The 14564-nt window shown below is 50.4% G+C and overlaps 1 protein-coding gene across 12 annotated transcripts in view; it reads right to left on the bottom strand.

Moving 5' to 3' along the window:
• Nucleotides 1-586: 586 nt before the first annotated feature.
• KIAA0232 (KIAA0232 ortholog) overlaps nucleotides 587-14564 on the bottom strand; it is an 89924-nt gene continuing 75946 nt past the window's right edge. For 6 of the 12 annotated variants that reach the window (XM_057546427.1, XM_057546428.1, XM_057546434.1 and 3 more), the window contains 4 exons: nucleotides 9953-10061; nucleotides 5411-5508; nucleotides 3204-3330; nucleotides 587-2988 (listed from right to left, as the gene is read on the bottom strand). In XM_057546427.1, coding sequence (XP_057402410.1) covers nucleotides 2924-2988; nucleotides 3204-3330; nucleotides 5411-5508; nucleotides 9953-10061 — 399 coding nt within the window. In that variant the 3' untranslated portion in view covers nucleotides 587-2923. Of the gene's footprint in view, nucleotides 3331-5410; nucleotides 5509-9952; nucleotides 10062-14564 lie in introns of all 12 variants that reach the window. The other 6 variants (XM_057546429.1, XM_057546430.1, XR_009008318.1 and 3 more) reach the window with 6 other exon arrangements.

Genomic DNA, 14564 nt, shown 5'->3' with positions numbered 1-14564 from the left:
CACAACTACTGAAGCCCACGTGCTCTAGGGGCCGCGTGCCTCAACTACTGAAGCCCACATGCCTAGAGCCCATGCTCCACAACGAGAAGCCACCGCAACAAGAAGCCCGCGCACTGCAACAAAGAGTACCCCCGCTCGCCACAACTAGAGAAAAGCCCCCGCGCAGCAACGAAGACCCAGCGCAGCCAAAAAAAAAGTTGATCCACAAGGAACCTGTTAAATTCATATAACAGAATCATACAGCTATAAAAATGACGCAGATCTATCATTACTGACATGAAAAGATGTCTGAGAAAAAAACCTATTTCTGAAGTTACAGAAGGGCAAATATAGTACAACTCTTCAATGTAAACTTCTCTCTCTATATATCCATATATACACTCAGCTGTCTAGAATGGTGTTTTGCACAAATGTTAGAAAGCTACCCTCTCAGTGTGATGGAGGTACAGATGAATTTTCCTTTATACTTCTTTAATAATACATTGATTTCTTTCTTACAATGTACAGTGATCATGTTAATATACATACATGGAATTTTTTTTGTTTCAGAACAGAAAGATTAAGCTTTGTCTACCACCACAAGACAAAAATGGTGTGTTCTTTGCAAGGTTCAGGCAGTAGTTCCTAGGGGTGGGGATGGGGGGGTGTGGACTCTTTTCTCAGCAGGCCCCACCCATTTTCTTCTCCAGCAAAGCAGACGCCAGCACTTTCTGCAACGTGTATAGGAAGAGCTAAATAACCTTCTTCTGGGATGATGTGACCTGGGCACACATAATTAAGAGGAGGCTGGGGTTCTTTATAAAAGAATCTTTGCTACGATAAATAAAGACAACCAACTTTTTTTTAGATCTTTTATTTGGTGTTAACTCCACAAGAAAACAAAAAACCAGTTACTCTGGTGTACGTGAAATCAGAACAATACAACCACGGGGAAAAAAATAGCCCAGGAATGGAAAACTGATACTTCAGTGCTATGGATATGCAATGCGCTTCATACCACAGTGCGTTTCAGCGTTTTGCCAACTTTTTAAAAAATGCTTTTTCTTTGTGATCATCCATTTACAAAACTGAAAACCACACTTTCAGCTCTGTCGCTGAAAGCCTCTGGGCTTCAGCCACTTAGCTATGAAAACAAATAAATACATAATCTGTTAATCCCCTTGCCCGCTTATAATCCATTCCCATTCCCCCGTGGAAGGTGCAATGTCTTCCCACTAGCCTGTAAGGAAGTCTACACCTTGACCACCTGGAGCCCTTTCGTGATAAAAAGCAGCTGTCCAAAATCAACTGAGCTAAAGGTTGTGTCTGAAATATATTTATTTGGTCTCGGCTACATAAGCAACGATTTCTAGGATGATCGTCACTGTAGTGATTTTAGGAATTTACAACTTCCAATTCTTTTTTGCCTTTGCTGTTAAATTATATTTCAGTGCAGATGCTAATCAATTTTTAGGAAGCTCTGGAAGAAAGAAAAATACATATAACCTTATAAAGTCTGTAAATAAATAACAGCAACATAAAACCTTACACGCGCACACACGCACACACACACAAACCCACTTTAAAGTGTCAAAGATGTGCTGCATAAAAACAAACCCTGACATGTGGTGAGACCAAACCCAACGGCCCATCAGGTTCCCCACAGTGAGGACAGACAGCGCCGGGGATGACTCCACAGCCCTGGATGGAGTTGTCTGTGTCATCAATTAAGAAAAAGGCAACAAAACCCAATGCTCGAAGCAAATCATCTATTTCTCAGCCAGTTCAGCTCCCAGCTAGTAAATTATGTGTTTACTGCCTGCCAAAATAGTGGTGAAGGTGTCTCACCCATATTAGACTTCCTGATGTTAGACATGCTAAATTGATGTCACACATTGTTTTTTTTTTTAAAAAAACAATGAGTTGGTTAAAAAAGAAAAACAATTTTAAACGTTTAGGTTTTGCAAATGTTGCTCCTTCTAACTTCAACCTGTTGCATGGCAGCGTGAAAGCTCAAGGAAGCGACCGTCACGAATGGACGGGACTGGATGAGAGGGACTGACCCCTGGGTTCCCAAGTGACACGGGAAAGCGGGTCCCATGAAGCAATCACACAGGTATGGGAGAAATCAGTACTCTACCCTCCGACCCGCCACACACAGAACTTGCCCAGAACATTCTCTCAAACACAAAATGAGATCTAAGCTATACTAAGTCACAGCCACAAGAGCAGCCAGCTGTAGCAGCCAAGGTCTCTTTGGGGTGCTGGGATGGCCTTTATTGCGTGCCAAACGTTTACAGTCTCAAGTTCTGGGGGCTTCGATTCAGTATCGGTCACCAGAAAAATCTCATCTGCAACTAAGGTCCTCATCGAGTACTGTAAGACTCACCGCAAATAACCCTGAGCGGTGCCTGGGGGAAATGTAACTGCAGCGTTAAGAGCAGGTCGGGGGTGCGCTCTCACCCCGCTTGGCCTCAAACGCTACCCCGTACCTCAAAGCCTTGGCTGCCTCAGGTGGCAAGAAAGTCACAAACCATGGTATTGTCCATGATACTCTAGGGGGAAAATCCTAAGAGAGAAAACACAGTATTTTGTAAGTCTCTAAAAGCACACCCTTGTGGTTCCTACTTTAAATGTACATGAGATTTTACTGAATGAAGACCGGGGAGGAGTCACCCGTGCTGCCCTCTTGCCTTCAGAAAGGCACTGATCCACCGCAGGGTAAGTATTCATATCCCAGTTCTTAGAGGACAAAGCCTAAATGTTCCAAAGCTAAAGTCTCTGGATAGCGGAGGTGGCTGCTGACACTGCGACGCTAGTAAGGTGACAGTGATGTGACTGCAGCCGGGAGGAAGGCGCTGCAGTGAAGGTGCAACAGGCAGTGACGCTTCTAAGACGAGCACATGCACACCCATTCTTGGTAGGACAACACATCTAGTCTATTTCAAATAGCCAAGAATTTAACAGCTTGAAAAAAAAAAATCTTCAACAGGATAGCTGTCCTCAACTCTAAAATAAGCAAGAAGAGAAAGATAATTACTGATCTGAACCAGTTAATTGAAGAAGAAACCTTAGAAACCTAAGTTGTTGTTTTAGATGAACAGGCCTCACAAAAGGGTACTTTTCGCTCACATATCAATTTTTAAAAATAATTTGTACTACTCTGCAGGTTTAGAGATGAGTTCGAGAAAAGAGCTCCTCCTCCCTGGGCTCCACCCACGCGCCTCCACCTTCCGAGCCCGTGTCCTCCGAGGCGGAGCTGGCACTGGAGTACATCTTTCTGCGGAAGCCGTTTGATTTTGCTCCAGAATTTCTCTCTCCTGTGCACCTTGCTTCATAAACAGAAGACACCTAAGATGAAAGGAACAATTTTCAACAGGTCAAAAGCCAGATATTTTTTCAAAAGGGCTATGTGAGACACTCTATGTATGCAGAGATTAAGAAACAAATTGTTGATGTTTTCCAGTGGAGAGTTACAAAAATTTAAAGAGTTTTCCTGTTTGAAAGTAAAACAAACAAGCTTTCTTCCCTGATCTATACACGATACCAAACCCTAATTCTCCATGTTCAGCCCCTTGGACAAAACGCTGCCGATGTCAGGGCTGGGTGGAAACGAGGCTTTGAGCGGGGGCTCCACCGGGAGGACGCACGGCCTCGCGCTGCTGGGGCTCACGTTCCAGGGGAGAGGGCAGCAAGCAGCCCGACCAGCACAGCTTCCCGGCTTCCTGCTGCACTGACCAGCTGGGGGTGCGGCCGACGGGGCTCTCCAGGTAGGCGCGGCGGGGTGGAGGGTGGGGGGGGCGGTTCTTCTAAGGAGGGGCATCCTCGCCTGAAGGCCGAGAAGCAAGCTGCGCCACAGAAACAGCCGGAGCTGGCTTGGGACTTGGGGGGTGTGCTTCTGAATTGGGGGTCCATAGGTATATGGTACCTTTTGGGGATACTTCTGGCTGTGCGGGACTCTCCCCCACCCACAAGATGGTTAGCATCTCTGGCCCTCAGGACACCAAGTGCAAGTGGCAGTCCCTCCCCAGTCATAATACCTGGTGGTGCTTCCCTGCACAGTAATTAGCAACGTCACCCTCCCCGCAGCAGTGACCAGGAATTCTTCCCCCTCCCCAAAGTGACGAGCAACGCCTCCCTAGTCACTCACACTGAATAACAGTAAATAACAGTAAATCCCCCAAGTGAATCCCCACAGTGAATAACAGTAAATCCCCCAAGCACCCGCCCCCCCCCCGCCATTTCCAGATGGCAGTACTGTCCCTGCTTGAGAGCCCCGGAGGAAGGAGGACAGAAAGACCACCACACTCCTGAGGGGGCGGGGCAGAGGACGCGGGATCAGAGAGGCAGGCGAGGGTAAACACACACGGCCTGGCAGGGAGTGCGCGAGGGCGAGAGGCCATGGCGCTCGGCAGCGGGAATCGGACTCAGGGCTGAGGGTCATGGCTCAGGTCTGCACTTAGGCTGTGGCTGTGCAGATCCACGTTCTGAATCTTTACGGGCCTTTAGTTTTCTCTTCCGCAAAATAACAGCACCTACCTCCCGGGGCGGCTGTGAGACTAAACGAAGTAACCCTTGCGAGGCTGTCCTGCCTCACGGTGTGGGGAGAAGACTGGGGAGGGAAAGGTGGAAGCAGGAAGGCCAAGGCGAAGCCCACGGCAAAGCCCACGGCAGCGGTCCGCAGGGAGAGGTGATGCGGAGGAAGCGTGAACGATGGAGCCGGCTGAGAGGTGGGTGGTCAGGACGGGCACACAGACTGCGTGTGTAGGTGAGAGAAAGAGGAACGAAGAACGAGTTCTGGGTCTGGGGACTGACGCTGGGGGGTGGAACATCCACGGAGATGGAGAGACGCTGGGGGACGCCCCCAAACGTCTGCCTTGATGTGTTCGGTCTGACAGGTCCACGGACACCAAGACCACAGGGCGCTTTGGGAGCAATTTCTCACGAGACTTCAACTGACAATGACAATCACACTGAGAAGCCACAGAAGCTCCCTTCGACTCATTCACCTGCCTGCCTCCCCGGGCGAGGCACAGGCCCTGTCCCTGCCCCCGGGAGATCACAGGCCGGTTGCGGGGCGGGCGAGCAGAAGGTGCAGTCGGCTGAGGGGTAGGAATGAGCACCGGAAGGGCTCCCTTGTGGTGAACACTTTGATGGGGAAAAGGGCGCCCACCCAAGGAGTTTAAGGGGAGTGACAGGGTCAGATCTGCATGGAGAAACTCCCTCTGGCGGCAGTGTGACGGACAGACTGTACGGAGAGAGGGAAGCCTTGGCAGTAAGTGGGAGGTGATGCAGACCAAAGGGCCACAGACGAGAAAGGCCACATCCACAGAGCTTGGTGACAGGGAAAGGCAGTCACAGGGCTCCCAGACTTTGGGGGTTGTGGTGGCCATTTGTAAGTTAATAATAAGGAGGAGGACAGTCCACTTACCCTATTAAAATCTAACAGATGCTCTTCATTACTGGGCATTTCTTTAACATCTGGATATTCTTCTATACCATTCTCTCCCTTGGCATTTGTATAACATTCTTAATCATTTTGAATGGAGAAGGGAAAAGAGGGAAAGGGGGGGAAATTTCATTAAGACACAGTTAAACGAAACATACATTCTTGTTTCATTTTTCAATGAAAAGTCAGATCAATTAGGTCTACAGCCCTTTGGAGATTTTAAGAAGTCACTAAAAGCAGACATGTTCAGCATCAGCCAGACAGGTGTGTACGAGGAAAATGTTAGGCCAATTTTAAAATTCTTCTAACAAATTGTTCATAGAGTTAAAAAAAAAAAACAAAAAACAAAAACACAGGCCAGCATAATCATACATTCTTGTTATCCCACCATGAGACATTCATTCAACAAATACATACTCACACCTCTAAGTGACAGGCCCTGGGAACACAGGATAAAAAGACCAGCCAGGTCCGAGCTCTCAAGCGCGTACGTGGTGTGGAGGGGGACAGATGATGCACCACGCGTATGTTCACAGAACAAGTGAGCAAAGGGATTTCAGACAAGAGGGGGCGCAACGGAGAAGACAAAGCAGGGCAACATCCTCTGTTCTTCCTCAGCTCAGCAGCAAACTAAGCCACCTGTGGAACAGGGCGGAGGAAGGGGGCTAGCGTTCCGACTGGGTAAGCGGCTCTCGGAAGGGGACAGGACTGTGAGCTGGAATTGGAAGGAAGCAGGTAAATCACTTAGTCTGATGCTCCTCAACCCTGCCTTCGCATTCAAACCACCTGGGGAGCTTTAAGAAAAGTCTGGAAGCCCAGGCCTGCACCTGAGATTCTGACTGACTTGGTCTGGGTATGAGCACTTTCTGAGAAGCTCCCAGGTGAGTCTGAAGCACAGCCAGGGCTGATGCCCACCGGCCTTAACCCACACTGGCCCCCCAATCACCTTAACTCCATGGAAAGGGTGTCAGCATTCCAGCAGTTACTGCGAGGTGCTTGATGAGCTGGCACGCCACCCCACGCGTCACAGCAGCGGCAGGGCCAGCTCGATGACCATGGGCCCTCCTGCCATCGTCGCGGGCGGGCAAGCCTGGGCCCTGCTTGGCCTCCCACAAAAGGCTGTACTCTCCGTGACCTTTAGTTCTGACAGCCTCAGGCCCTCAAACTTACTAGTGTAGGTTCATGAAAAAACCCAGGCTCTGGGATTAGACAGACGTCAGTTGATTCCTGCTGATGCTACTTACTTGTGATGTAACTTGGAGCAAATTATTGAACCTCTTGGAGCCCCAGTTCTCTCATCTCTAAAACAGGATCACCATTTGCCCTCACAGATTTCTGTGCAAGTTCAGAGATCACCTGTGTGCAGCCTCAAGTTCGGGCTGGCACACTAACACCTTCCACAGCTGCTACTAACGAAAGCCCTGGGCTTGGGGCCGGCCCGCCGCAGGACAGCTCGGGAGGACGCCCTGCTCTCCCATGAGGCAGGGGACCCCTCACCCTCACCCTCACCCATTCTGGGCCGTCATCTTTTTCTCAGCTCGCCTACCAAGCTCTCATCATCCCCGCGCCCCACCGCGTTTGGTCACCACTCGTACGAGGTGGGGAAGGTAACCATTTCCTTGGCTCGGATATGCCCACAGATGGAGCGGATCCCCCCCACTATTACCTATACTGTTTCCCTGCAGGGCTCTCGCTTTAAGACTCAAATAACACAAACACTTTTCTAAGTGAGCTTTCCAAATGTTTTGAATCCGGTGTATGACCTCTGGAGACGGACGCGTAGGACAGACGTGTGGGACAGACTGTGCCACACAGTCTGCAAGGCCCTTGTGGTCGGACTCCCTGCTGCCCGCCGGACCTGCCCCTCCCCCGCCAGCCCCACGTGCCAGGCACACAGGGGCCACAGCGCGTGCACTCCTGCTCCTGCCTGGACCTTGCCCCAGCCGTCAGGCGCTTGTGTCCTGATTCCCTCAGGTCCTGCTCAGAGGTGAGCTGATGAGGAGGGCAGGGACGACGGCTCTGCGTCCCCAGCCCCTAGAACAGTGCCTGGCATGAGGCAAGCGTGCACGAAATATGTGCGGAGTGGGTGTGTGTGTGGGCACACAGCAGGGCGGGGGCTGGGCCTTCGTGCCGACGGGCCCCTCGCTGCCCCTGCTCCGGGGCCACACTGCCTCCTCCTCCTTTGGGGCCTCCATCTCCTGACTCACAGGAAAAAGGGACAATCCTCCTTGCCCTCCTTCCCAGGGAGGCTGGAGCTCCCAGGTCAGACTCAGAGCTGCACAGGCTTCTCAGTAATCATCAGCGACGTCAGAGGCTTCAGGAGCGGGGACGAGCGTCGGCAGTCACGGCTGCTGAGTGGGTGAGAAGGCCGCCTGCTTCCCGGCTAAGCTTCTCCTGAGACTATGCCCCCACCCCACAGGCTGAAAGCACCACACTTCATGACGGCAACCGTGCAAGGATTTAACTCACGGTAGTGAGTTCAAGGTCATTCAAAAACCTGGTCACCACACTTATCCACTGAGAGTTTCCCTGCACGCCACTCCACAATTTATAAAAAGCTGAATGGACTGATGACCACATACAGCACCTACAAGGCACTGTACAGATAACCACGGACCTGGAGCTGAGAGCTGAAGCGCATTCCTCACTAACAGAAAACCGGACGGAGGCTGCGGAGACAGCCCGCAACACAGTGACGGAGCACCAACTCAGTATGCTCGGAAGTCACCCCAAGCCGTCCCCCACCCCGGCCCTGCCTGCTCTGCCACCGCGTCCCTCCTTCCTTCTGGGTCCTTCCTGCGTGTGGATGTCCTCTTGTTGCACTGCTCCAGGGTCCCCGGCCCTCCCCACCTGCACTCCCATTAACTGCAGTTGGGACTCACTCAGCCAGTGCACCGGACTGGACTGAGGTCAAGGTCCGGTTTGCACTCCTATCACCCCGGTGTCTCCGGGGCACCAAGTGCAGACAGCTGCTGTGGACAGCAAGCTTCTGGACTCAAGCCTGAGCTGCATGGCTAGTGCCTGATTCTGGGCATTCAACCGGAGACTTAGCTTCCTCATCTGAAAACCAGGCTTTCACGGGGGTTGTATAAAAGACTGAAAGCACCTCGTAAATCATGAAGAGCAACCCAAATACTAGCTAATGATGGAGGAACAGGCCTTTAATAAATGCTGTTATATAAAAAAGATGCTGAAAATAAAGACTCTGCTCTACGCTCCCCTTATGACCCTTTGGGAAGGAGGAAGGCAGGGCTGGGGAAGCCGTTTCTTGTGCCCACAGAACAGAGAGAAGCAAACAATCCCAGCCTTCCCCCCAGTCGGCTGAGGCCAGGCTGCGAGGGCAGGCCAGCGCAGGCGTCTGGAGCCCCCAGCGTGTGCAAGGCCCCGCGGGCAGTCAGGAACGTCACTGCTCCAGGTTAACTACACATGAGCTGGGGAGACGACACACACGCGAACATGCAAATACTAACAGGAGATTGACCTGCCCCCAGGGCTCTGACCGGAGAGACCGTTGATGAAGTGCTGCAGCTGACAGCCCAGGGGACCACGGCGGTCTGCACAAGCTCAGAGTCTTGAGCTGACCACTCGGTCTGCCTCCTTAGTTCTCACTTCTCCCAACATTTCAGATCAGGATCTTTTTATAGCTTCTGAGTATGTCCACCTGGGAGGCTCACAGACTAAAATCATCTTCACCAAATCTGCTACTGTTCCGATGTCCCTCTCTACCCGGTCTCCCCTAACTCCCTCCTGCTGTTCACTACTCACAGAAAGTCACTCAGCAAACTCCGGCATCCTCCACAAAACCTCTCGATGCTGTTCTCTATGCCCCCACGAGTGCCTCAGTCCAGGCCTTTATCCTGTCACACCCAGATCACTGCAAGAGCCTAAGAACCCCAGCAGGGGCTCTTCAGTTTTTCAATTCCTTCCCCCCTCCATTCTGCTGCTAGAACTGTTTTAAAAAACACACCTGACCTGATACCCTCCAACGTGAACTCCTTTAAGTGGCCCTCTCCTCCTGCCTGTTCAACTCCGCCTAACTCAGCGGAGCTCCCGAACCTCCACGCCAACTCACCGCCCCATCCCCGCCCCCCGCCTCTCTCCAGCCTCAGCTACGACCCAGCTGGGCCCAGTGGGTCCCTGTCCCCCCGCCCGACTTGCCGCAGACCCTCGGGCTTGGCTCAGGCCGCTCCTGTCATGGGGACTACCACTCCCCAGCCCTCCCACCGGGGCCCTTCCTGCAGGCCCCCCCGAGCTGAAGACTCCCCGCTCCACCTCGCACGGGGAGCAGGCACGGAGCCGTCAGGGCCGGTGCTGCTCCTGTGCGTTTCCACGCCCCGCCCCGCCAGGCTGTGATGGGCGTTAGAGCAGGGTCCAGTCCTCGTGCATCTCTGCGCCCCCAGTGCCTGACAAACGCTGGCCACACAGAATGTTTTTGGACTGATTTTTACAGCAAAAGAATTTACTGCTCTTAATGAATTAGAAGTCTGAGTGGATGAATGAATGACCTAATGCAGGTCTTCTTACCTTCACATTCTGAGGCAGGAAAAAGAGGAGAGTACAAGGCTTTTTCCCACCAGGTCTGTTTTTCTTGACTTCTATTTATTCCTTGTACATCAGTGTTCAATACAGGAAACTGTTTAGATTAAACCAAATATAGACAAAGTTCACAAACTTCCAAAATAAAGGGGAAAAAATTCAAGCGTTATTAACTGTGGACTACAAACCCAGGATTTTTGAACTGGTGAGGGTTTTTTTGGTTTTTTGTTTTTACCGTTCTAGACAAAGTGAATACAAAAAGCCAACGTGTTCATAGCATATAAAGGAAGTTTTTCTTAAAAAGCACTTATATTGGAAATGGAATAAAAAGTCTTTTTAAAAAACACAACAAAACTCTGACAAGGCAAAAACATAAGGAAACAGCCTCAAATAAGGCAAGTTTTTAGATTCTGGAAGTACAGAGATAACGGGGTGGCTCGTGTGAGGTGCTCGAGAGAAAGTAAGGAGGACCCTCTTCTCCTTCACACACTCAGGCAGGAGGGCGTCAAAGAAGAAATGGGACAGAGGAAGTTTTATAGGCAAAGTTACCAACCTAATGTCTTTATAACAATTATCTGCTTCGATGAGAACCAGAAGGAAGTTGAGACTAAAACCAAGTAATAAAACTGATAGTAATTCAAATTCAAAACAGGAAACAGACATCGAAATGAGAGGAGGGCAGGACTCCTGAGACCAGGAGGGACCCCGTACTCCGTGCACATCCACGGCCCTGGCAGAGGGGAAGGCGCCCACGCCCACCCTCCGCTGGTGGAGCGCTCACGTCCCAGCTGGACGCGCCCACCTGCCTGGGCAGCAAGGACTAGATGCAGTGTGGCTGTCATGCGTGACCAAGGAGCGTCCTCGTGAGCGGTCATCAGGAGGCGTGGCCGGGGCAGCCACCCCGGGGACATCCTGGTGTGCTGGGGGTCTTCCCTGCTGCTTCCTCACTGTGCCTGACAACAGGCCCTCCCAGGGTAAGTAAGGCCTGCTTTGGGCATCTCTGTAACTCCCATCACCCATCCCAGTCTCAACAAGTGCCTGCCCGATGCATACGACCTGTAAACACTGCATACACCTTTGTTTTAGAAGACATTTCATTACATGTTCAAGTTTAAAACCTGTACTGTTTTAGCAACTGATGATCTTCAATTCTCTAATAGGATTTTGTTACTCTCCTAAACAAAGTAAATTATTTTACTTTATCAAAAACTTTTTGATTCAGTAATGTGTGATTTTTATTACTTACTAAATGGGAAATATATTTCAAATTCTGATTTTCATTTAACTTTTCAGAAATACCCCTCAATTAGGATCTGAAGAATTTCTGCTGTCTATCCAGAGCGGTCAGTTAACCTTCACCGTTTTCTCGTGCAGAGTATTCTAACGATAAAAATTAGTAAACCTATTAGATAAACAGATACCAAGGGCAACAGCGACAACAAGGCCAGGGTTAACGCAAATGAAGCCAGCAACATGCCAGGTCTGCAGTTAATGCAAGGTTGATTCCTGCATCTGGCACATAATTCACAGCTCTATAAGACCCTTCTGGAAAGGCTCTGCCTTCTCTCCAAGGCATACCTATCTGCGAACAGATTACTTGGTGCTATCCAGGAGGAGCAAGGATGGCTCCCTGGACAGAAGTCTCCCGATCATCCCCAAGGCACTATCGAAGAGAGATGGATTTGAAGGTAACAAGTTCCTATTTGAGAAAGAAAGTGTCTGGGGCTGGCTGTGGAAGGATCAGTGTTTTATTCATGTGAGTGCAGTCAGACTGCTTATCTTTAATCCTTTCTTGAGATTGTGCGAGTGAGGTAAAGAGTAAGAGAGGGGAGAGAATTCACTGGGACAGACAGGACGCGGTGGGGGAAGGCAGGCTGGAGGGGCCGAGGTGTAGCCGGGGGGCTGGGTAAGCATGAACAGGAGGAGGTGAGATACAGGCAGAACCAGACGGTGAGCGCAAGGGCAGCAAGCCCATCTTACTGATCTTCACACCTCCAGGAACAGGGCCTGGCACAAAGTAGATACTCCATGTCTGCTGGCCTCAAGAAAAGGTTCCCCCTGGCCAAAGTCCCTGATTATCTAGCACATCACTTTCTCTCTCCCTCCCCTGCTGAAATCACTGTTAGATCATGCCGTTTCTGGCACAGTTTTAGGATATTTTCTGCATTCTCCATTTGAATGTCAATTCCAACAGCAAGGACTATTTTTCCTGTTTCATGTTACACCGAATACATGGTCAATGAATATGCGTTATGACATCTTTCCACTTAGCTATTTCCAACTTCTAGGCTGCAAAAGATAACCAGGCTTTGCTTAATGTCTGTTTAATGTATTAATTCAACTTCTGACTTGGTTGAGAACGAAAAGAATGAAGAAAGAATGGAAGAAATGGAAAACGGAACAGAACACAAGCTTGGATGATCCAGGCACACCTCTGCCTCAGCAGTGCTCTCCCGCTCCCTCCGGGTAGCTTCTTGGCTCACGTGCCACCTGGAAGCCTTTCTTCAGTTGTACCTTGGCAAGGAAGCCTGCCCTGACTCCGCATTTATCATGGCAAACTCCTCCAAGCACTCCCATCCCACCACATCCCTTATCCGGCTCTTCTTTTCCACAGCATTGGGATTCTAACATACTGTGTAACTTCATATTGTTGATTGAATATACCTCCACAAACGCAGGGGTCTTTGTCTATTCCTTTATACCTAGCACCTAGAATAGTGCCCAGACATAGCAGGCTCTTAATAAATATTTAATGTATGAATGAAACAGTAAAAAAAAAAAAAAAAAAAAAAAAAGAGAGAAGAACATGAACTTGATCCAGAAAGGCTTATCAGAAACGTCTTTAGCCACAGATGTAATACTCAGTAATTTTTTAGAAGGTGAAAGTTAGGTTAAGGCTCACTGCTTTAAATTCTCACTAGATAGTCCTAGTTCTGGTGAAGAGAAAGGTGAGTTCTGCTCTGGGAATAGAGCACTGAATAGTGCCCTCTGACACAGTCAGCTCTCAGTTATTTGCATCACAGAAGGAAAAGAAAGCCTCCTGTAATAAGCCTTGTTCTTTGGAAGAGGAGAGAGGAAATGTAGATGAAGAGATACCCTGTGCAACAGAGACCAGCAAGGGACGCTGCTGTCCTAAGTTTTCCTTTACTGACGGGAAAGCGCCCCGTTCTGGAAGGAACTTGGGCTCTGCCCTTACACTGGGGTCTGGGGCAGGCATCCCGCCCTCTGGGCCTACGTGTCCGCAGCCGCCACGGGGGGAATCAGCCCACGGCGGCAAGTCACTACGGGCACTCAGCAGGGTAATGGCGGCACAGCTGTGGGCACAGAGCCGGCACAGGGGGGCTGGGCCCGAGCACCCTCCGCTCATCCGAGCGTTCCGACTCCCCTGGCACACTCCTGGCGGGAGGCCTCCTCTCCGGGCCTGGACTAGGAATTCCCGGAGACAGGGCGGGGCCTTCCACTGCTTCTCTGCGCCTTAAAGTGCACGACATGGAGGCAGCAATCAAGCAAGTGACACAGACAACGCTCTTGCCACCAACTCATGCACAAATAATGGGCACCCTGGCACACTCTGCTCCTCACCTTTTCGCTCCTACTTCAGCAGCCACGACCTAAATGTTGGCAGCTCCCCTGCACACGTGAGAAACTTCAAGCCTCTCTACCTTTGTGCGCGCTGTTGCTTCTGCCTGGAGCGTCCTGCCTCCTCCTTTCTGCCCTGGATGCTCAGGTGCGTGCAAAAGCCCTCCTCAACTCTCACGGGCCGGGTCGGTTCTCCTCCGGGACCCCACAGCACCCTATGCTCACCCTCCTCAAGCCACCCAAACAACCTAAAAGATAAGGACCTGGCTAGGAAATTTTGGTACATCCATACAATGCAATAATATGCAGAAAATAAAAAAGGAAGGGTGATTATAATAAAGTGTCATCTCAGTTAAAAAAAAAAAAGTAGGGCTTCCCTGGTGGCGCAGTGGTTGAGAGTCTGCCTGCCAATGCAGGGGACACGGGTTCGAGCCCCGGTCTGGGAAGATCCCACATGCCACGGAGCAACTGGGCCCATGAGCCACAACTACTGAGCCTGCGCTCCACAACAAGAGAGGCCGCGATAGTGAGAGGCCCATGCACCGTGATGAAGAGTGGCCCCCGCTTGCCGCAACTAGAGAAAGCCCTCGCACAGAAACGAAGACCCAACACAGCCAAAATAAATAAATAAATAAATAAAAAAGTAGGAGGAAACATACGTGAACAGGTATTTGCTTCTCCAAGCACACAGTATCCTCGGAGGATACGCAGCGGGCCTCACACTCACGGCTGCCGCTGGGGAGGGACCCGTGCACTGTGTACATACCCTCCTGTAACTCCTGAATTGGAACCCCGGAGTGAATTACCTACGTCAAGGAAAAGAAGTGATCTGTTTGCCAACTGGTCTTCAGGACTAGACTGAACTCTCCCAGGGCAAGGACAGTGTCTTGTTCATCCAGGTCACTTACCTTAGCGATGGGCACAGAACATGTAAATGTTTAATAAATGTTTGCTGAATTGAACTCAACTAAATTTTTGAAAAGGATCATAATTCATGTTCCTGGGTACCAATTCTATTAGA

This window comes from Balaenoptera acutorostrata, chromosome 5, assembly GCF_949987535.1.
Source record: "Balaenoptera acutorostrata chromosome 5, mBalAcu1.1, whole genome shotgun sequence".
Taxonomy (NCBI): Eukaryota; Metazoa; Chordata; class Mammalia; order Artiodactyla; family Balaenopteridae; genus Balaenoptera; species Balaenoptera acutorostrata.
The sequence above is the reverse complement of the archived record's forward strand: the minus strand, read 5'-3'. Positions and strand labels throughout refer to the sequence as shown.